The sequence below is a fragment of the Lontra canadensis genome, unplaced genomic scaffold (assembly GCF_010015895.1).
Source record: "Lontra canadensis isolate GAN:19392208 unplaced genomic scaffold, GSC_riverotter_1.0 scaffold10, whole genome shotgun sequence".
In the NCBI taxonomy this organism is placed as follows: Eukaryota; Metazoa; Chordata; class Mammalia; order Carnivora; family Mustelidae; genus Lontra; species Lontra canadensis.
The window spans coordinates 712,295-736,493 of record NW_022631004.1 but is presented as its reverse complement, the minus strand read 5'-3'; the positions used below and the strand labels follow the sequence as shown (position 1 = coordinate 736,493).

Genomic DNA, 24,199 nt, shown 5'->3' with positions numbered 1-24,199 from the left:
ATATCAATCCCATGGGATTAAGTCATAAAAAGCAATCATTTATATTGTTTTATATAGTCCCTTCAACAACCTTGCAAAGTGGATTTTTTTTGTCCCTCCTTACAGTTGAAGAAGGATAAGAGATAAAACCTGAAGTAACATAAATAAAAAGTGATAAAGGGATTTGAATATAGATTTTATGGACTCTGAACTTATAAACTTATGTTCTTTGACTCATCATATAATCTTTCAAAGGAATCTCTCAGAATTCAAGTAATATTAAATCAGTTCAAGTATATAATTCATTTGGATTGTGATAACTGCCTCTAATACACTGTACACACAAACACATTTGTACAAAAAGTATATTTTCCTATTTAATTTTGGCTAAAGATTTTATAAATGTTTCAAAAAATTACTGTTTTTGGCCTTCATAATAATATTTTTAAGTGATTTTTTGTTTCTTTTCTTGTAAACATAAATAACATATAGAGTGGGATTAATACATGTATTTAAGGGTTTCTTGAATTAAGTTATATTGATAAACTATACCAACTCTCCAGAGAAAGATTTTTGCTTATTGAATTCCTTCTATGTCAAATTATTTATATTTATTAGTCTGAGTGCTAAATGTTGAAAAATTTCAAAAATTTACCCAGGTTTTAGTAACTTGAGATTTTATTTTTTAAAACCATATTATAATATCTATACTTTCCATAATTAAAAAATATTTATTTTAGTGCCCCTCATTTTTCATAATAAAGATATATGCCTATAAAGATATTTTGAGTAGATGCTTTTCATAAATAAACCATTTATTTCCATGATATTGTCTATTTCTTTAACTGAAGATTTCATTATGCTAAATAGTCAATAAGTTATGGGATATATAAGTGGTTGAAAAATTCAGGTGGTGCTACATAGTGATATTTTTTATTTTCCCAAGTGAGGGATAATCTCTTGTCTTTCTAGCACGGTTCATGATTATGCATGGGATATTGGTCTTTTTACTCAAGTGAGTTCTTGAGTAAGTGTTGTCTCAGTGTTTCCTTTCCTAGACCCTTTCTTGAGCTAATGAACCATTGTATTGTTTTGGGTTACCTTTCCCTAAATTCATTTACCACCTTGAAACAAACTTAACCTTTTCTTGTCCAAAGTTTTTGTTAATTTAATTTAATTTTTGAATTTGATTATGTTATGTTAGTTACCATACAGTACATCATTAATTTTTAATGTATTGTTCCATGATTCATTGTTTGCATGTAACACCCAGTGCTCCATGTAATACCTGCCCTCCTTATTACCCATCCCTGGGCAAACCCATCCCCGTGCCCCCTTCCCTTCTGAAACCCTCAGTTTGTTTCCCAGAGTCCATGGTCTCTCATGGTTCATCTCCCTTTCTGATTCCCCCCTTCATTTTTCCCTTCCTTCTCCTAATGTCCTCCATGCTATTCCTTATGTTGTACATATAAGTGAAACTGTATGATAATTGTCTTTCTCTGCTTGACTTATTTCACTTAGCATAATCCCTTCCAGTTCCATTCATGTCAATGCAAATGGTGGGTATTCATCCTTTCTGATGGGTGAGTGGTATTCCATTGTATATATGGACCATATCCTCTTTATCCATTTGTCTGTTGAAGAACATCTCAGCGCTTTCCACAGTTTGGCTATTGTGGATATTGTTGGTATGAACATTAGGGTATATATGGCTCTTCTTTTCACTACATCTGTATCTTTGGGATGAATGCTCAGTAGTGCAATTGCTGGGTCATTCAAACACTTGAAGTTTTATCATGAAACCAGCAGAAAATTCCTCATCTACCTTACCCTTCATTTTTTGCCTACATCTAATATCTCTCCAACACAAGTTATTGTTATTGTTTTGTTTGTTTGTTTGTTTTCATTTTCAAATCTCACATCTGGTGTTACCTCCTTCTACTTTAACTTGCTGACACCTCTCACTATTTTCTCTGCTCATATATAATACCTACTCTAGAACTCTGCTCTATATATTTTATATCTTTTTTGAGTGTATATTTGTATTTTCCATATCTTGTCTTCTTTATATATATGTGCATCCCACCTTTATACTATCTGATATGTACTTACCACTTAATTCATTTAATTGGCATTTATGAAATACTTTAGAATGCATACCTTTTGCCAAACATTTTCTCAGGCATTTAGGATAAATCAGTGAATAAAAAGATCCCACTTACTTCATGAACCACTCCTGAATCTCCTTTTCTAATCATTTATCATCTATTTGATAAATAATATTAGTAGTTCCTAAGGCAATATTTTTCTTCTAGATGTGATAATTAATTTTATGATTTTGTTCAGTAACCTATTTAAAAATGAGATACACACAAATGATACCCAAATTATATTTCTAGCCCTGATATTCAGAATCCTATATTCAAACTTCCCATTAAAATCTTCTCTGAAATTTTAGCAAGCCATCACTTAAGCTGGCCAAAGTCCAATTTAGATGTTGCCCCATATAAATCTGTTTTTGTGTCTTCCTCAAATCAGTAAATGTTAAGTTCATTATTTCAGTAGCCTAAGCCAATCACCTGAGAGCCATCCTTGAGGGGAAAAAAAAAAAATGGAGACAGATGGGAAGATCTCCCAGTAAAAGCCAACATCTTTATTGTGACCTGTGTGAGTGAGTAGACCATTAATTCTCTAACCTCATTTCTTACAACTTTTTCCTCATTCATTCAATTCCAATCATGTTGCTTCTTTCTCTTGTACAGTGGCATCAAGCATGGCCTGATCTTAGATCTTTTTGCTTACTATTTTTTCTACCTAGAACGTCTTTCACCCCCACATCCCAGATTACTCATACCTACACTTCTTGATATTGCTGTTAAAATATTCTGCTTTTAGAGGCAGTGTGCTAGGAAGAATTCTAAAGATAACACTTTTAAGATACACCTCCCATTATTCAAACAAACACTAATCTACATTGTGCAGATGAAAGCCAGTTGCCCCTAAAATATGGATCCAAATGAGGATCTAAGAGAATAAATAAAAAAGGTGGCAGTAGCATTTATGAAAGTGTTTTATTGGAAAGAGCCATACTATGATTTCACTGCTTCTGTAAGAAGATGAGGGTGCTTTCCTTTATTTCAAATTGAGAGACAGATTTTAACAGAGCTACTGTTCTATATGTGTTTCCAGACAAGTGGGTAATGGCCTGAATTTTAGCAGGAAAGTCTACAAGTCAGATAGCCATGAACTGCTTACTTTTTTGGTGTCAAAGCAAAGGAAAGTTGCTGTTGTTTTGGAATTTTATTTCTGGACAGGAAGTGCAAAGATATTTATTATGGGTAATAGTTGAGTCATATGAGTGAGAAACAATGTAAATTCTTCCCATCAAAGTTGTTTTGAATATAGAGTAAACCCTGACAGAAAAATGGATTCCCAGATTTCTAGGGACTAAGAGGTGGGGCCAACCAAAGGAAAAATCTCATATATCACTTGAAATACGATTGGACCCCAAAACCCTCACCTCCAAAATAAAAGGATCTGGAAGAAAAATAGATTTCATAACCTAATTGGACAATATGGCATAATACCTTCCTAATTTTTTTTAAAAATTTTTTTTAATTTTATTTTTTATAAACATATAATATATTTTTATCCCCAGGGGTACAGGTCTGTGAATCACCAGGTTTACACATTTCACAATACTCACCATAGCACATACCTTCCTCAATGTCCAAAACCCCACCCCCCCAAACCCCTCCCCCCATCAACTCTCAGTTTGTTTTGTGAGATTAAGAGTCACTTATGGTTTGTCTCCCTCCCAATCCCATCTTGTTTCATTTACTCTTCTCCTACCCCCTTAACCCCCAATACCTTCCTAATTTTAAGTCATCTATTTGGTAAGAACTTCTCTGTCCACACTTATGTATCCTTCATTCATTCACTCCAAAACTGAAGGTCATCATAAAGAAGTTGGGAAAAGGGAGTTAGAAGAAAAATGGAAGATTAAGGAAGCATCATATTCTTGCCTGACTTTGCATCTGCTAGGGGGGGCAACTGGGTGGCTCAGTGGGTTAAGCCTCTGCCTTCAGCTCAGGCCATAATCTCAGGGGCTAGGGATAGAGCCCCGCATCAGGCTCTCTGCTCAGCGGGGAGCCTGCCTCCCCCTCTCTCTCTGCCTGCCTCTGCCTACTTGTGATCTTTCTCTATGTCAAATAAGTAAATAAAATCTTTTTAAAAGAAAATCCCCAGCTAGGAAGAATCATTTTGGAGTTCTGACCATTACATGAAATTAGACATTTTGAAATTTTGAAATGCCAATTAACCCATATTTGTTGCAGTCTGTTAATAGTATAGTAGTTATTAAATAACAACCTTAAAGGGACTATGCAATTTTTTTGTTAACTGAAGCTGAGATGAAGAAATGAAGTTTTCCAGAGGAGTTCTTCAGAGAAAACCTACCAATGAGTAAATATGCATCAGGGAGAAAACAAAACAAAACAAAAGTGGATTCAGATCATATCCTATAAGCACTAACTTGTCCAACTAACTTGTGCATTCTGCAATCAATGTTTTATTTAAAATACAATGTATGTGTGAGGTGCCTGGGTGGCTCAGTGGATTAAGCCTCTGCCTTTGGCTCAGGTCATGATCTCAGGGTCCTGGGATTGAGCCCTGCATCAAGCTCTCTGCTCAACAGGGAGCCTGCTTCCCCCTCTCTCTCTCTGCCTGCCTCTCTGCTTACTTGTGATCTCTGTCAAATAAATAAATAAAAATCTTAAAAAAAATTTAAAGAAAATACAATGTATGTGTACCTGTGCTTATACTTATGTTGTATTATGCTCAAAAAGGTACATGGACCAGTCATATAGATCATGAGTTTTGACTCATGTTGGTTAAATATAAGGGAATAAGCACCCCAAGATGACTAGTTTGGACTAAATTAAAACTATATCAGCTGGAAAATGAATGTTAGCAAGACCAATATTTAAGGGATAGGTAAAAGGATAACAAATGTAGAAGACTGAAAAAAGTTGAATGAATAAATAGGAGAGAATGTGGTAAAATGTCTTAAGAGTTAAGCATTATCTTCTACAAGGTCAACTGTGATTATTTTCAACACAATGCAAAGTAGTTTTAAATCCTAGAATCCTATTATTAATTGATTTAAAAAATCTGAATTATAAAAACATGATTAATTGAATAACACTGTGAAACAAAATATTACTTCTTGAGTAATCTTTGATAGTCTTAAAATATGATAAAAACTTTAGTTTAAATTTTGAAAGTATTTTAAGATAATGACAAATTTATAATATTAAGATAAATTACAAAGCCTTTACTTAACTTTACTTTAAATATCCCAAATATAAGTAAAATAGAGGAAGACAAATGCCTTATAGTCTCATTTATATATGGAACCTAAGGGGGAGAAAAAGACAATAGCAACAACAGCAACAAACAAACAAAACCTCATAGCTACAGAGAACAGATTAGTGGTTCCCAGAGGTGAGAAATTGGCTGGGAGTGGAGCATGTGAAAAATGAATAAAACTGGTCAAAAGGTAAAAACTTTCAGTTATAAGATAAATGAAATCTGGGGATGTAATGTATAGCATGGTGACTCTGGTTAACAATACTGTATTATATATTTGTAAATTGCTAGAGAGTAAATCTTAAAAGTTCTCATTATGAGACCAAAAATTTGTATGTGAGGTGATGGGTTAACTAAACTTATTGTGATAATCATTTTGCAATATATACATATATCAAATCACTATGTTGTATACCTTGGACTGATACAATGTTCTACATCAATTACATGTATCTCAGTAAGACTGGGGGGGGAGAGAAAGTAAATGAGTCAACCTCAGTCATTGTAAATGTAGTTCCCATCCTTGTCAATGTACAAACATAGTGATTTTATGCTTTTTAACTTGACTGTTTGCATATAATATTCTTTCTACATTGATTTAATCCATATATTTATCTATCCTTTATCTATCTATCATCTATCTATTTATTTTGAGATTTTATTTATTTGTTTGAGAGAGAAAGAAAGCATGGGCGTGAGGAGAGTCAGAGGGAAAAGCAGACTCCCATCAATCAGGGAACTTGCTGTGGGCTTGATCCCAGGGCCCTGAGATCATGACAGACCTGAGATGAAAGCAGACACTTAACAGACTAAGCCACCCAGGTGCCCCACATATTTTTTATTTTTAACATCACTGAACATATGCATATCCCAAACATTACATTAATTACAGCTTGAGCTCTGGGTTACCTCTACTTAGAAAATTATCATAACATTTTGTGAAAAGAGTAATATTCAAGAGAGGAGAACTTTTTAAAAACAATGGTCTAAGAAGAAACTTTAATAAAGTCAAGGAATGTCAAAGTCCTTAAGTTCAACACATGTAGAATCATAACCAATAATCTGCATCTACTCTTAATTTTTACACAACTGTGTATTATTTCCAGATTTGTAATAAGGTAATTTTAAGCAATATTCAGACTCTCAAGGTTGTTTTTGAGTATTCTGTTGTATCAAGTTCCTAATATCTTATTTCAATTCATATGTTTAGATTGTCCCTTAGTTATTTTTTTCTCTCTCATCTTGTATAGAAAAACTAGCAGATTTGATCATATGTGATGACTATCAGAGAGCATTCCATATATAGATCCTCTACACACACAAACACACACACACACATACACACACACACAGAGTCCTATTTGCCATACTTAGGGGGTCACATTATACTTCAGACACAACAATATAGACGCATTCAGAATAGTGAAGAAAAAAATATAGTTATTTTTACAATCCATGTATACTAATCTCATCATCATTGCAATTTCTGAGTATATTTTCAAGATTATGATTTTTCCAAATTATGGGTCGTATTTTTATACTTCTTGTCATGCTTGGTCAATTTTAATTGGATCCGAACATTGTGAATTTTAAATTATTGGTTGCTGGATTTTGTGATATTTCTCTACAGTGTTCTGTTTTGTTCTGGCATGAAATTAAATAACTTGGCATCAACTTGAGTCTTTTAAGGATAGCTTTTAAGCTTTGTATGGCAAGTGCAGAACAGACCGTTATTCTGGAATTAATTTAGCCTCAACACCTATGTTTATACTATTCTCTACATAGATATACAATCATTTGTTTATCCATTCACCAGCTGAAAGACATTTGGGTTGTCACCAGTTTTGTAATTATAAGTAAAATTGCTGTAAATATTCACCTATATGTTTTATGTGAGCATAAATAAAATGGGATCATTTATAATAATTCATAAATATACTAATGTTGCATGATTTTCTACAAAATCTTGGGATTTATTGGATTGATTCTTAATTGCAGTTCTCATGGATCTTTATCATTGAGAACGTGGGAGGAAGGTGGGTATACTGGGTTAGTGGGAAATGCCCACTTGGATGTGGTTTTCATATTAAGAATGTGAAAAGGTAAGGTGCCTGGGTGGCTCAGTGGGTTAAAGCCTCTGCCTTCAGCTTGGGTCATGATCCCAGCGTCCTGGGATCGAGCCCTGCATCGGGCTCTCTGCTCAGCGGGGAGCCTGCTTCCTCCTGTCTCTCTGCCTGCCTCTCTGCTTCCTTGTGATTTCTGTCTGTCAAATAAATTAATAAATCTTTAACAAAAAAAAGAATGTGAAAAGGTAAAGAAGTTCAGTGTACTCTGACAAATTTCTTATCACATAAATGAAGTGGTACAATATTATTTAAAAGTAGATTGTGGTAAATTAATGATGTATGCTGTAATCCATGGGCAACCAGCAAAAAACAAAATATAGTTCATAAACTACATTAGATTTCTCTTATGAATGTAACAGATTACCACAAAATTTGGTAGCTGAGGCGACACAAATTTATTATTTCATAGTTCTTTAGGTCAGAAGTCCAATACAGGTCTTCCCACACTAAAATCATGGTGTTTGAGGGGCTACATACCTTGCTGGAAGCTCTAGAAGAGAGTCCTTTTATTTATTTATTTATTTATTTATTTAAAGATTTTATTTATTTTTGAGAGACAGAGAGGGAGAGAGAGACAGAGAGACAGCATGAGCAGGGGGAAGAATATAGGGAGAAACAGACTCTACTGAGCAAGGAGCCTGATGTGGAACTCGATCCCAGGACCCTGGGATCATGACCACTTTGAGTGAAGGCAGAGTCTTAACCAACTGAGCCACCCAGGTGCCCCAAGAGGATCCAGTTCTATAAGCAGCTGAGTTGTTGTCAAAATTCAATTCCTTGTGACTCCTGGGTGCCTAAGCCAGTTAAGCATCTAAATCTTGATTTCAGCACAGGTCATGATCTCAGGGCTGTGGGATATGCTGCAAGGCCAGCTTTGCGCCAAACACAGAGTCTGCTAGAGATTCTGTCTTGGGACTCCCCAGCAAACACACTCCCTGCTTGCTGTCTAAATAAAGAAAGTCTTAAAAAAAAAAAATCAGGTCCTTACAGTTATAGAACTGAGTATTCTAATCCTTCTTCGCTAGTCCCAGATGCTAGACACCACCCACATTCCTAGGATTAAAGTCTCCTTCCACCTTCAAAGCCATGTTTTTTTTTTTTTTTTTTTTGTTGTTGTTGTTGTTTTTTTTCCTGTCTCATTTCTTTCTATTATCTGGGAGAATTTTCTCTTTGTCTCATTCCTGCCTATTAGCCAGGAGAACTTTCTCACCCTTAAGGTTTTATTTAATTAAATTGGGTTTATCCAAATAATCCACAATAATCTCCCCAATCAACTGATTAACACACTTAATTCAGTCTGCAAATTTAAGTCCCTTTAGTGATGTAATATCACAAAGATCCAGGGATTAGAATGTGGAGGGGATATTATTTCGCCTACCACATAAACTAACAGCAGAAATTAAGTGGGAATAATAAAAATACAAAAGCAACACATTTAATCCAAAACAGAACAGGAAAGGAGAAATAATAAGAACAAATAATAAGAGGACAAATAAAAGAGGACAAATAAAATAGCATCAATATGAAGGGTGTTTTGTTTTGTTTTGTTTTGTTTTGTTTAAGATTTGTTTATTTAGGGCACTGGGTGGCTCAGTTGGTTAAGCAACTGCCTTCAGCTCAGATCATGATACCGGACTTTTGGGATCAAGTCCCACATCGGGCTCCCAGCTCTGCAGGGAGTTTGCTTCTCCCTCTGACCTTCTACCCTCTCATGCTCTCTCTCTCTCACATAAATAAAATCTTTTTAAAAATCTAAAAATAAAGATTTATTAATTTATTCATTTTAGAGAGAGAAAGAGAGAGAGCATGCACAAGTTGGGGAGGGGGCAGAGAGAGACTCCACAAACAGACTCCCTGATGAGTGCAGAGCCTGATTCAGAGCTCAATCACAAGACCCTGAGATAAGAGCTGAAACCAAGAGTGGGTTGCTTAATGGAGCGAGCCACCCAGTCCCCCCAATACCAACATCAAGTTTTAGACACAACCATATTGATATAATATTAATGCCTATAGTCTAAACACTTTAATCAAAAGGCAGAGATTTTCAGACTTGGAAAAAAATGCAGTACTCAATGCTGTACTCTTTCTAATAAACTCTTGATATAGGGGTTCCTGGGTGGTACAAGGCAGTTGAGTGTCAGACTACTGGTTTCACCTCAGATCCTAATCTCAGGGTCCTGAGATTGAGCTTTCCATGGGGCTCTACTGTAAGCATGGATTCTGCTTGAGATTCTCTCTCCTTCTCCCTTTGCCTTCCCCACTCGTGCTTTCTTTCTCTAAAATAAATAAATAAATATTTATAAAAAGAAACTCTTAGTAAAAAAAATACAAATTATTTGAAAGTATAATAATAGGAATTCTAATTATAAAGAAGTTAGAATAACTGTATTTATGTAAGACAAAATAGGCTTCAGAAATTGGGTGAAAGCTCTAAGTTTTTATTGTGACAGAAGTGAGCTCTCTACCTAGATCTAGAATTTTTTTTTTTATTTTACATTGATCTTGCTGCAAAAGTCAAGAATATTATATATATACATAATAATAAATACAATAAATAATTATGCATACATTCATTAATTTGTTATATATATAGTGACTATGTGTGCGTGTATATATATATATAGTGACTATGATAGTGTTATCCAAGAATTCTCAAACTTATAAATTAGTAGGTACTGCTCTAAAAGTTCAAGATAAGACCGGAAACAACTTTTCCAAATTAATTTCATTTTATACTTGTAGCATCAACTAAATTAAATCATATTGAAAGTATATAATTTAAAATATTAAAATAATTTTATGTCTATTCCTTTTCTGTTACTTATGATTCTGATGACTCTTGTAACAGTTTTGTGTCTAAACATATTCAAATAGCATAAACTCACTGTATTTTTGATCTTCAAGGTAACATAGAGATCATGTTTGAAAAATCCTCACATTATCTAGATATGAACATTAAAGTCTAGATATAATAACTTAACCAAGCAAGGTAGTGCCAGGACCTGGGCCAGTGACCTGAAAGTAAATCAGATACCTCGATATTCTCGATCTAAAACATTATTACACTTCAACAAATTTATCATTCACCAGACATGCACTCTGCAAGAATTTCATTTCTTTTTGAAAGGTAAACTCTTAGTTCTATTGTGTTTAAAATTTATTAAACATATGTGCATGTTTCAATTATTTATACACCTTGGAGTATAAAAAGTATTTATCAAAATAGGTTATATACTAGAATATAAAATTAACTGCATGTGAGAATTTCATTCATAAATGGTTAAACTACTCTTCAACCCCTGCTGTTGAAGATTAAATTCTTTGAATATTCAGTTTTCAAAAAGTCTCCACAATTCCAAGCACATTTTCTTTTTCACACCAGTTAGGGTTATTATTTAACTTTCACTTGTAATGAAGGGAAAGTAGCAAATAAAACAGCAAGTGGTCTACCAAAATACCTATTAAAGCTGATTTAAACCTGACAAAGACTAGTTGAAAGTAAATTTTTAAATTAAGCTTTGAAACATTGATATTGCTTGAAATGCTATTTAGGACATGGGGCTTTAGTGGGGCCTGTGGCTTATACAGAGAAACCCACACTTCAGCAGTTTGTACCTTGGGTGCCAACCCAGTCTGACATCCCTCTATATCTGTGCTTATCCAGTGTTCTCTACTGTCTCCCATTATAGCATATTTGTAATTGTAAAAATTGCCTTGAGTGAAAGAGAAGACAGAGTGAGTACCTGTGTAACTTACATGATGGTTATTTTTTGTCAGGATATGTATTATTTGCGAAACACCAGAATCACCATGGTTCCACAAAGATATAGAGCATTTGATGCTATTATTTATTATGTATTCACTTTACTTTCCTTAAAATTTTACTTTTCATAAAATTCCTTGGGATGAAGATGAATTATATTTCTTTATTAATAGGACATTATTATTCAGTAATACCTATATACATCTAAAAAGGCATTCATCATGACAACCTGTTTATTAAGAAAAAGTTTGAACACTCAAAAGAATGGAAATATATCTAATAAAATTACAGTAATAAGTGTCATTGAGTGAATGACTAATTAGTACTAGCTACTTTAAATTCTGGTTAATTAATCCTCATAACTATCCTGAAAGGTAGGTATTACCATCTCCACTTTACTTGGAAATGAATTACCCAAGATGAGTTTAAAGCCTTATTTCTGACTGTTAAGTAGGTGCTTGACAGAAACCAACTATTACATTCCCTTATATTGCTTGCAGCTGATTGTGACTTCTGGATTTAGCTAATTATTTTCTATCTTTGCCTTTAGGATTTGATACCAGTATTTTGCCAATTTGCAAGGATTCACTTGGCTGGATGTTTAATAGACTTGATACAAACTATGACCTGCTACTGGACCAGTCAGAGCTCGGAAGCATTTACCTTGATAAGAATGAACAGTGTACCAAGGCATTCTTCAACTCTTGTGACACATACAAGGACAGTTTGATATCTAACAATGAATGGTGCTACTGCTTCCAGAGACAGCAAGGTAAAAGATGAGACACCTACTGATGCAGATAGTTGACCTGCATGTCACATTTTATCTATTTCTTCATGATTAAAAAAAAAAAAAAAGTACATTTTACCCCATTCATTTTAGTAGATATTTTTCTCATTAGAGTGTTTAATAAAGGAGCAAATAAGCAGCATGTTAAACAAAATAACTGCTAGGGATACAAAACATGCTAAACAAGATGAAAAATAGTAATTAATATTTCATATTAATGCACTTCATTATAGTTTCCATTATGAACCACCAAGAAGCACATAGAGATATGAGAACATAGATATTAAAAGTAATCATTAAAATTAATTTTCTATCTGCTTTGCCTATGGTGTAAAATAAATGGTTTTTTATCACTATACTATGGAGTTTTAATGTTCTATTTTGTGATCTTATTAAATGAGCTGAATGAACCATTGCATTCACCATAAAGTTATTTTTACCCATTTGATTTTAAAATGACTTGGCCTTTCAAACTTTTAAAAATAACTTAGCTTTGTAAAAATTCACTAGCAAGGAAAGTACCTTGATTCTCTCTGGAAGAGGCAAGGTAACTGGAGGAGTTGGGGTGATGCTAGTTCTTTAGGCATCCTTCTTTACTGGGAAATGCAATGTAACATTGAAACCATGCTTACACAATCAATCTAAGGGTGACTGGAATTAAGCTAAGACAAGAAGATAAAAAAAACATTATGATAAAATTTGCAGAAACTATGGAAAAATAGTACATGTAATTTTGATGCTAACTTAAAAAAAAAAACAAACTGGGAATTAGTCTAATATGATACACCTGTTATTGTCACCTCATTTTAAAATTCTTGATGGCTAAGAGAATGTACAAGTTACTTAAAACTGTTTTAGTTATTCTCAGCTTTTCATATGAAAAGCTAACACCTTATGTAGGGACTTTTATATCTTAATTACCTCTCCACATATTAGTAATAGTTTAGTAACTAGGGATGAAATGATTATCCATAAATTGATTAGCAGTGAATCAATAGCAGGATATGTAGAGTAGTTTAACTACTTATAAATAACATTAAATAAGGTTTAAAACTAGATTTTCTTTATTAAAATACTTTAAATCACACACACACACACTGTTGATTTTATTATTGCATATTTGCTTATTAGGCAATTGCCACTTCAAAAAACCTACATGATAGTTTTAACGACCAGTGTGCATTTAAATCATCTAAAGAATAGAAAAACAAATCCTGGTAAAAGACTATAAAAGATATGTGGTCTTTTTATGATGTTATTTCAGTCAATTTTTTTAGTATTATGATGGCCATGTTTAGTGTTTATCCATGAACTTTTAAAAATATTAGTAAAATTGTGGAAGTTTCTTCCACAGAAATGAATACTTTCATTTTGAAACATTTCTGCGTTTTGCAGCTGTATTTGTAGAACTGATTAAAGGTCCTCAAAGAAAAATTTTGCTTTATATACTTTACATTTTTTAAGCAGTATTCACCCAAAGGGCTAAAAACTTTATAGTCACATGAAAATCTTCTCTGAAATCATTTAATACATGACAGAAATAATTTAATAGATGGTACCTGAGCAAGTGAAAGGATGTATACATCTTCCCCAAAGTTTGGAGAATTTGGCTAATTATGCTTACTACTTTAATATACTAGAAAATGTTACAAAAGCTCTATCAATAAGAATAACAGTAAGAGTTAGCTCATTAGTTAATTTCATGAAAAATAATAACCATTTATTTAAAAACATTTTTTTCAAATGTTTCACCTTAGAATGTGTTTTTCCTCATTATTTATTCAATAAAACAAATTCCTTTGCTGTAATTGGAGTGATATATAATATATTTGACTATATGTTAGAGTAATATATATGATATATAAACATATATAAGTAATAGTTAATATATACACAAATATCTTTGCAACTTATTTTAAATGATAGTTGAAATCTTAATTAAGCATTCCAAGTATACCTAAGTTAAAGGCCAGACAGAACTGTCTTATAAATAATAGGAGAAATACTTCAAAATCAAATATTATGTGTAGATGAACAGCTGAATCTGTCATGATTTTTCTTGAAATCTTTTTTTTTTTTTTGAAAGAGAAAAAGCAAGAGCAGGGTGAGTGGCAGAAGAAGGGACAGACAGAGGGGGAGGGAGAGAATTCGGGCAATATCACAGAAAACATATAGAAATAATATTTTACTTTGCAATAGTTAACCCATAGCAATTAGAAAAAAAGCTTTCAATATAATATTGAAACTTCAGCTCAAATTTTTCCTCTGGGTTCTAAATATTATATTTAGAGGGTAGTAAATTTTTAAATGTCTAGTCTAGAAGCTCATACTATGTAACTTGATTCCTATTATTTTAATATCTAGTATAAGAGACCCACATTATTATTAGGAAAAACAAAGAGATTAGATCAATTTCAAAATGAAGTAGAACAATAAAGTAATTATTTAGACTTCAAAAATAATTTTTCTTTCTTTTGAAAGATTAGATTCTTTTTAATTTCTAGAAATTAAGAAAATCCAAAATACTACAAAAACAATTTAACAAATATCCAAGTACCCATCACCCGGAAATAAAAATTGTCAATATTGTATGATATTAACATCAAGATTTTTTATTTTAAAAGCATTATAAAGTTGAGATCTCTTTTGCATTCCATCCCAAGCCAATCTCCTCTCACTCCGCTCTGGTAGACCATCAAATATTGTTTCCAATCCACTATTTGTACATTTACATGAACACATATGTTTTGATGAAGAAGTCACACTATTGTGTTTATTATAAAAAATGCATACAGTGTCATACTGTTTGTACCATTTTGCAACTTGCTTTTCTCTCCCCAAATATCACTACATTTTTTAAAAAGATTTTATTTATTTGTCAGAGAGAGAGGAGCACAGGCAGACAGAGTGGCAGGCAGAGGCAGAGGGAGAAGCAGGTTCCCTGCCGAGCAAGGAGCCCCATGTGGGACTCGATCCCAGGATGCTGGGATCATGACCTGAGCCGAAGGCAGCTACTTAACGAACTGAGCCACCCAGGCGTCCCCATTTTTTAAATTAAGTTTTTCTTCTTTAATTCCAGTATAGTTAACATACAGTATTATATTCATTTTAGGTGTACAATATGCTGAGTCATCAATTTTATACATTACTCAGGGCTCATCATGACAAGTGTACTCTTTAATCCCCACCCCCTATTTTCCCCAACCTTCCACTCACCTTCCCTTTGGTAATGCTCAGTTTGTTCTCTGTAGTTAAAATCTGTTTCTTAGTTTGTCTCTCTCTCTCAAAAAATTTACTTTTTCTTCACATTTTAGATTTCCCAAGCAAAAAGACTTGTTGGTCTTATAAATTTTAATTATAAAATATATATTAAGCAATTTGTCTCATTTCCTCATTACACTATTACATGCAAATTTAATAACTGGATATTATAAAATTAGTGTAATGCTTTTTAAATTATTTCAGTTAGCTATACGTTGACTTTTTCCTTAAAAGTTATAGTATGGGAAAATAGGAACTAGTTTATTGGTTTGCTTTTTCAATAATTTATGATGCATTGTCATACAACAAGTTTTAGAAAATGACCTAAAATACATTGACCTGCTTGAATATTATAAATTAGAAAATATATTTATTATATAAGAATATATATAATTATATATATATTTATATTTATATATTTATACCAGGCTATATTGTTTCTATTTAGAATTTTGTATTTCTCTGAAAATATTCTCCTTTAAGTGGTTGAGTTTGAAAAAAAGTCATGCTTAATTTTAAATTTAAATTTTCTTAAAAGATGGCATATCAGAAATTATGGTATATTATGTTTTATTTCCACATTACATGCATACTTGGAGTATCTAGATGAAACTAAAGAGACTAAAGCCTGTCAGCATTATTCAGGATCAAAATTTATAATAGTATGTCTGATATAACTAGAAAGAGCATTGACTTTTTTTAGATTACTTTTTTAAATGTAAATCTACTTCTCTGTATCATAGAGACTGTTTTAAATGAAGGAGAAACATAATCAGTTAATTGTTTGGGCACTAGTCCATCAGTTGGATTTACATTGCTGGGTTGATTGACCCTTTAAAAGTAAATGATAAGAACCATTTTCCATCATATGAGTATTTCATATCATTTTTTTTTCATCCAATTTGATCTCTCTTCAGAAAATCAAAGGTATTCTAGTATCAGTAATTAGGAAAGCCATTCTCTCTCTCTCTCTCCTTCTCTGTCCCTATGTCTCTGACTCTTTCTTTCTCAGTGTATACAGATAGATACACATCTGTGTATCTATATGTATGTAATCTATAAAAGAAATTGACGTATAATATGTTTCTTTTTAAGCCATGTAAAGGCCAATGTAAGTCTGATAACATAGAAATTATACTTCTTTGTTTAACTATAATCCTTGAAGTAACATTTTTAATGTCACTGCAGACCCACCTTGCCAGACGGAGCTCAGCAATATTCAGAAGCGGCAAGGGGTAAAGAAGCTCCTAGGTGAGTAATAGATCATTCTTCTGAAGCCTTTATTGCTTACATAAATAACCCCAGGGAAACAGCAACATAAAATCAATATTAATCCTACAAAGATAGATGACACTAAATTTCAGTAACAAAATTTATGAAGTTTTTGAAAGCCATTAAACTTACTTTTATTATCTTACCTATTGAAAGATATTATGTCTGTTTTATTACCCTAATATAATGTTCATTTTGAAAGTTATTAAGTGAAAAATAGATTTAAACAATGCTAAAGTTAAAGCATCAGCAGAAACTTTAATCTTAATTCTATTGTTAACAATTCAAGAATAATGGCATGCATATATATATAGAGAGAGAGAGAGACAGACAGACAGACAGAGACAGAGAGAGAGAAATGGTTGAAAGATGGATAAAAGCATCCCCTGAGTACCTCAAGAAAATTCAAAAGACTTTCTGTTTTTCTTCAGGACTTTTTACAAACTTACTTTTAGCAAATAAATATATATGTACTAGATAGTTGATAACAAATTTCACCCAGAGCCTTAAAATATTAGAACAGTCAAGATTATTAAACTATTATTTATGATTATTTTGTTTATTCTTTTAGACATACAATTTTTAAACAAACTATTTTTTCAGGCAATTTTAAATAAATTTTACAGAGGTTAGTTTGCCTGCATAGTTTGCATACATCCTTTACTCAGCCTCCCCCAAAGTTACCATCTTACTATATCAAGCAGCCATTGTCTATTCGTTAAGTCTAAGAAATAAACATTGCTATAATTCTATTTATTAAGACTTACATTTTATTTGGATTTCACCAGTCTTCCCATTGAAGTCCTTTTTCTATTTTAAGATCCAATGCAAAATACCACATATGCAATGTTTTTGTTTTTGTTTTGTTCCCATATATGTTAATGCCCTTGAGTATTTAATGGCATATAATTTTATAATGTTTTTGAGTCTGATTATTATGACATGCTATCTTTGTAATTACAATATTGTGTGTTTAGATGAGTTTTTTTATATTACTTGAAAATCCATAGTTCAAAATGAAAAGGCTAATTCTTTTTGTTATAAAGCATTTTTAGATGTGAGGAATACCAGTGATAAAATTACAATGTGTCATGTTTCTTTTAGCTATGTTACAAAATTCATATCATACCACAGTCCAAAAGTGAAATAATACATTCATGCATAGCTTTCTTTGTTTCCACAAAGCAAAGTTTATCCATGTACAATAGAAAAAGACATTGAAGTTCAGTTGAAAAATATTTTAGATTTGATCAAGGATTAAAATTCAGGATTTAATTATTTGAAGCTACCAAATAAAAACATATTTAGTGCTTATTAATGTCTTCTTCATTGAAAGACCAAATCTTTCAAAAGAGTTACAATTTTAAAATTAAATTATTTATATATCAGAATTTTGGCATTTTTTAAAGAGATAAAATTATGATCCCATGTAGTTATGAGACTAAATGAATTGAAAGAATTTCATGTTTTATCAACTTATTCTGCACTTTTTTTTTCTTTCACTAGATAACTGTAGTGTGTCTGGTCACTGAGGAAAAAAAAAAGTCAAGAAAGACAAGAAAATTTTCTACTCTCCTAAATCTTACATTGTTATATTGCTATAAACATTGAAGAAAGTGAATTCACTTCTAAATTATCAGTTAAATGTTTATCATTAGCAATGTGCCAGATACTATGTTAAGTATTGGAGATGTGAAAATAAATGTCTGTCTTTCCCACTAGATTGACTTTAAGAGTTGTTAATATGACAATCAAAACCAAGAGAATCTAAAATTCCCAATATAGAGGATATTACAGTATAGCAGTGGGAGCAAGCGATGATAAACTACACACACAGACACTCACACACAGTTGAAGTATATCAGAAATCCTCTAGCTTAAAAGAAGGCTTCATATTACTGGTCATATTTAAGTCAAATCTTAAAATGTAAGGGGTAGGGAGGGTGGATGGATTCCAGATAAGAAAAAGATAAATGCAAAGATCAAGCAGTATTGAATTTGAGGAAAACAGTCTGATGTGGATGGAAAGAGCTTGGAATATATGAATGAAAATTTGGGGAAATGAAAGTAAAAACTTGGCAGTGATGATGGTAAAGGGTTTGATATGCCATGCTGAGTGGACTGGATGATGTAATAAACATGGCGTTAACTAGGTTCTAATTCTGTATTATGCCTCTGAGTACAATACTCTTTGCAGAATGAGAAAGAGGAATAGTAAAGGTGCTTAACAAAAGAAACAATGGCCTGCTCCATGATAGCAGTGACCTCACCTATTTTGTTCAACTTGAATCACTAGTTCACAACCTGGAGTGGAAACTCCATGTGTGTGTATGTCTTGAGTGAATTAATGCATAATTGGTGACCACCAAAAAAGGAATACAATTTATTTATAATCTGTGTGTGTGTGTGCGCTTCACAGGACAGTACATCCCCCTATGTGATGAAGATGGTTACTACAAGCCAACACAATGCCATGGCAGTGTCGGACAGTGCTGGTGTGTTGACAGATATGGAAATGAAGTAATGGGATCCAGAACAAATGGTGTTGCAGATTGTGGTAAGAAGGGTTATTTAGTAATTTCTCAAGCACTGGATAAGTTCTTAAGAATCTCGTTCATTTGTTCAAGCACTTAATGAGGACATACTCTATGCGAAGAATAGCAAATATATGGGGGGAGACATGACAGAGTCACTTCTAACATAGGAAAAACTTGCATAAATAATAAATGGAATAGCACAACTCAGATATTTTAAGGTAGGTTCTTTTCACTACTTCAAACACAGAAAGGATATTAAATACCTTCTGTTTTCTTCTCAAGTAAGGCAGACTCTTGTCATCCACTCTATTCCAGGTCAGCTAACCCTAGTGTATGCCTTGTCCCCATATGACACCCTTCTGTCTGTGTACCTTTGAAGAAATTGACTTAGAGAGTATGCAGGCAAACTTACAAAAGAAAAGCTAACATTTTAAGAGTAAAAGACCATCAGTTGAAGCTATCTTAGTGTATTTCCTTATATTTGGGTGAAAAAAATACAGTTTAAATGTTTGAGGGTAATTATAATTAATATGCTAATTCTTTTTATGAACATGATATTACATATAGACCTAAAAATAATATGAGTTAAATTGATCATCCCATACATGTATTTTAGAGTCTTAAATGCGGTATCTTTTTTGCTTCACAAAATATTTTTTCAGAATGCAAATTTCAAATGAGTATTTTTGCTTGTACAATGGTGGTTTTCATTAAAAAGTCATTTAGTTGTACATACACAAAACACAACATGCACACTCACATGCTCATGCACACAAGTATGTACTAGGAATTAATGGATTGTGTCTCAATTAATATACATGACCAAAAATGAAAATAAAGTACTTGGTCAGTCTTGTATTTTAGATAATGTTTAGTTGTCTCCTTTATGCAATTAAAAATATATATTTTATTTATGATAGAGAGAGTAGAAGGAGGGTGTGGAGGAGTGGAGGGAGGGGGAGAGGCAGACTCCCTGCTGAGCAAGGAGCCCAAAGCCAGGTTTGATCCAAGGACCCTGGGATCACGACCTAAGCCAGAGGCAGACACTTAACTGACTGAGCCACCCAGGTGCCCATCTTTTATGCAATTTTTAAACTGACAGACTGTGATTGTTTAAAAAATAGAAATGGTAAACTATATAAAGGAATCCCATCTAGTGCTTAAATGCCTATTCTGCCTTTATTTATTCCATAATATTTTTAATAGATTGGTTTTGGTTTTCTAACTCCTGTTATTAGATTTAAGTAGGAAGAAGTAGTATTTAGTACACACCTAACGTAACTTTACACATAAAGAACGTATCTTTGTAATATGTAGTTTAAGATGGTTACATTATTAATTACAACAATTATCATTGATGCCCATGATGGATAAAGAATTTTAACTTTTTTTATGATGTAATAAAAGTTATATTGGAGATGAATTCAATGAGTGAGCAGGGAAATTGTTTTGAGAACATAACTTCTGAGTTTTCTTAGCATGTTGAAATTATTAAGAAGAAGCATGAGGAAGGAGGATAAGAATAACATTGTCCTCACATAAGATATGGATTTTAAAGTGTTGTATTGTGATATCAATTTATAAACATTGGATTACATTAATAGGATTTGTTCTAAATATTTTTTAAAGTACTGACTTAGTTATGTTCGTTTTCTAATGCTATTATAATAAATTTCCATACATTTATTGACTTAAAACACACAGATGTATTACCTTACAGTTTTACATGTCAGAAGTCCAACATGGGTCTTCTTGAACTCAACATCATCTCCGTACTTTCTAGAGGCTCTAGAGAAGAATCTGTTTCCTTGCCTTTTCCACCTTCTGTAGGCAGCTCACATTTGGCTCCTTGGACCCTTTCCTCCAACTTCAAAGCTAGCAAAGTTGCATCTCTCTGACTCTATCTGGGAAAGGTTCTTTGATTTTAAGGATGCACTTGATCACCTGAGCCCACTGAATAACCCAGGATAATCTCCTCATCTCAAGGTCCTTAATTTAATCACATCTACAAAGCCCTTTACACCATTTAAGGTCATATTCACAGTTTCAGCAATTAGGAAGTGATGTTCATTAGGGAACAATTATTTTGCTTACTACACTAGTAGAAGAAATTTATTTATTTATTTATTTTTGTAAATTTCAGTGTTTCACATGGACCTCTAGAAAAACTGGGTTGAGATCAATATTACTGAACTGGAGGTGTTTCATATCAGATACCATTATTCTGCTTTTTAGCACACAAATTTCAACAAATGATAGAGAGTTGATTTTTTTTAAAATATTTTATTTACTTATTTAACAGACAGAGAACACAGGCAGGCAGAGAAGCAGGCAGAGAGAGAGGAAGGGAAGCAGGCTCCCTGCTGATCAGAGATCCTGATGTGGGGCTCGATCCCAGGACCCTGGGATCATGACCTGAGAGGAAGGCAGAGGCTTTAACCCTCTGAGCCACCCAGGCGCCCCTAGAGAATGGATTTTTCCTTATCTTTGCTAAATAAGATAAAAAGCAAAGTAAAATTTTATTAATTTGTTTAATTTTCCTTTTTTTTTAAGATTTTATTTATGTATTTGTCAGAGAGAAGGAGAAAGAGGGCAAGCATAAGCAGGGGGAGCGGTAAGCAGAAGGAAAAGCAGGCTCTCCACTGAGCAAGGACCCCAATGCAGGACATGATCCCAGAATTCTGGGATCATGACCTGAGTCAAAGGAAGACGCTTAACAGACTCATTCACCCAGGCATCCCTAATTTGCTTAATTTTCATCACAATTTCATATCCCCCACAAATTATCCCACTACTCAAATAACATTAATAACAATAATGCTTACTTTTTTTCCAAAGCTATTGATTTTGAGATCTCTGGAGATTTTGCAAGTGGAGATTTCCATGAATGGACTGATGATGAAGATGACGAAGATGATATTATGAATGATGAAGATGAAATTGAAGATGATGATGAGGATGAAGGGGATGATGATGATGATGGTGATGATCATGATGGATACATCTGATTGATGAGAGCTGAGATCAATAAAATCTACATTTCTATTATTTACAAAGTGATAACCTATTGAGAATGACCTTCTTGCCCCAAAACAAAATGATTCTAAAACTCACATATATTTTGTATAATTATTTCAAATATTGGAGCTAATGTCATAGAACTTTATGTTTAAATAAAAATCATTTACTTTGAGTTTTTATATGCTTTAGAGAAAAAGAAAACATATATCGAGTCTAGCCAGGCAAAAGAAAGTGAGGAAGATTTATTGATAAAAACAAGAAGTTTTCATAAAAACCAACTATATACATCTCCCACAAATAAAACAACAACCAGTGCTTAAGGTTGTATACGTTATTTTTCTGAGAGAGATTCTAAGTTGAATTTACAGGAACTTATTTGTGGCCTAGGCCCCAAGGATTTTATAAAAATAAGCATGACAATAATTGCTATTCCAAAGTAGCATCTTCCCAAATCTATAGTGAGTGAGGGGATACCACAGGGTAAGAAAAACAGTGACAAGTGTAGAGTCCTCCATCATGTTTACATTAATAGTGATGTTTTCAGTTATGACATTATTCTGGAAATACTAGGATATTTTACAAAATGGCAAGTACAGAAAACCATGGATTCTGAAAGTTAAAACCTTAGTTATCCTTTCTAATTTTTATTTTAATTTGGATAGCATTCTTACGTAGATTTTTTTTATACTCTTAAACAGCATAGTTTCTTTACCTTTCTAGATTTCTTTATCTTTCTGACCAGCAACTTAGGGTGAAGAATTTAAAGTAGGAAGACAAAAGGAAAGACTCATTTGAATCACATTTTCACAAAGGTTTGTCATTTGCCTCGGTGTCAAATTTAAAAATCTCAATTCTTATTTTATTTCTTATTTTAGATAAAAATTTGCATTTAATCCTAAAATTATGCCATTTTTATTACTAGTGTCACAACTTAGAGACCGTATTGTATGGTGCCTTGCAAAATAGAAATAGAAAGGTTTTAGCATGCATACCAATATAGGATATTAGGCAATATATAAGCACACCTAATTAACAAATTAATACCAGTAAAGGTACTGCTGCTGGAATGAAGAAAATGGAATATGTTTCTTTCTTTTTTTCTATTGTTACATAACTGCCATGTGGACTTGTTTATGATTATTGTGGAGAGTAGCATTTAAGATTTAACTGTAACAAAAATTACTTTAATTGCTGTATTTAAGTTAGCATGTTAATTAATTGTGTAGACATTTTGACAAACCATCACTTTTGAGTATATCAGACCTATGGTTTTGTGCCCATAATACAAATGGAAAACCCTATTGAATGTTACACATCGGTATCATAATTTAAACAGTGGGTCAACTTTTCTCCCAATATACAATTCATTGAAAGTAAAATTGGTGAATTATTTCCATTTGATTTATACACACTAAAAAATAAACTTTAATGTTGACTTTATGTAATATTTAAAGTACAATGCATTTTCTTTTTTACCGTTTATGTATAGTTTACAAAATAAAGAATCTTGTAACCAAATTAAACTGTTTCTTAATGATTTTCTGGGCTATAGATAGAAACACGAAGAGTTTTTAATATTTTCTTTGATTTTTTTAAAATGAATACATCACAAACTAGCTAGGAAAATTTTTTGAATTTTTGAATTTCAAAATCAGAGTTCTTGGCATCTTGGATATTGTTTTCCTGTATATGTTAAAAATGATTTTTGTATGTTCATTTAATTTTTTCATTTGTCATAGAATTGCAAAGTAGATAATTTTTGTTGTTGAGGGTATTATTTTTAAGCCCATTTTTATGATATCATATTTAAAATATTGAGCTAGACTTCTATAGTAGCAGCATTTTTTAAGAGGAATAGAATAACATTATCTACTTAACAAATGTATAAGAATTATACGATGAAACTTGTGGATGGTTGGAAGAGGACAAAAAAACTTACAGGTTCTAAAAAAAGTTTAGTAAATGGATTTAAAGAAACAAATATAGTGGCCTCGAAATTAAGCTTTTTATTTTTTTTTAATTAAACTATTTTTTAAAGCAACATTATCTTTCAGGCTCCCAGAGAAGCAACCAATTCAAC

The 24,199-nt window shown here is 32.5% G+C and overlaps 1 protein-coding gene across 4 annotated transcripts in view; it reads left to right on the top strand.

Moving 5' to 3' along the window:
• Positions 1 to 23,637, top strand: part of SPOCK3 (SPARC (osteonectin), cwcv and kazal like domains proteoglycan 3) — a 469,574-nt gene extending 445,937 nt beyond the window's left edge. For 3 of the 4 annotated variants that reach the window (XM_032855450.1, XM_032855451.1, XM_032855449.1), the window contains 4 exons: positions 11,789 to 12,010; positions 16,478 to 16,540; positions 18,981 to 19,118; positions 21,937 to 23,637. In XM_032855450.1, the coding sequence (XP_032711341.1) occupies positions 11,789 to 12,010; positions 16,478 to 16,540; positions 18,981 to 19,118; positions 21,937 to 22,106 (593 nt within the window). In that variant the 3' untranslated portion in view covers positions 22,107 to 23,637. Of the gene's footprint in view, positions 1 to 11,788; positions 12,022 to 16,477; positions 16,541 to 18,980; positions 19,119 to 21,936 lie in introns of those variants that run through there. The other variant, XM_032855452.1, reaches the window with a different exon arrangement.
• Positions 23,638 to 24,199: the final 562 nt, after the last annotated feature.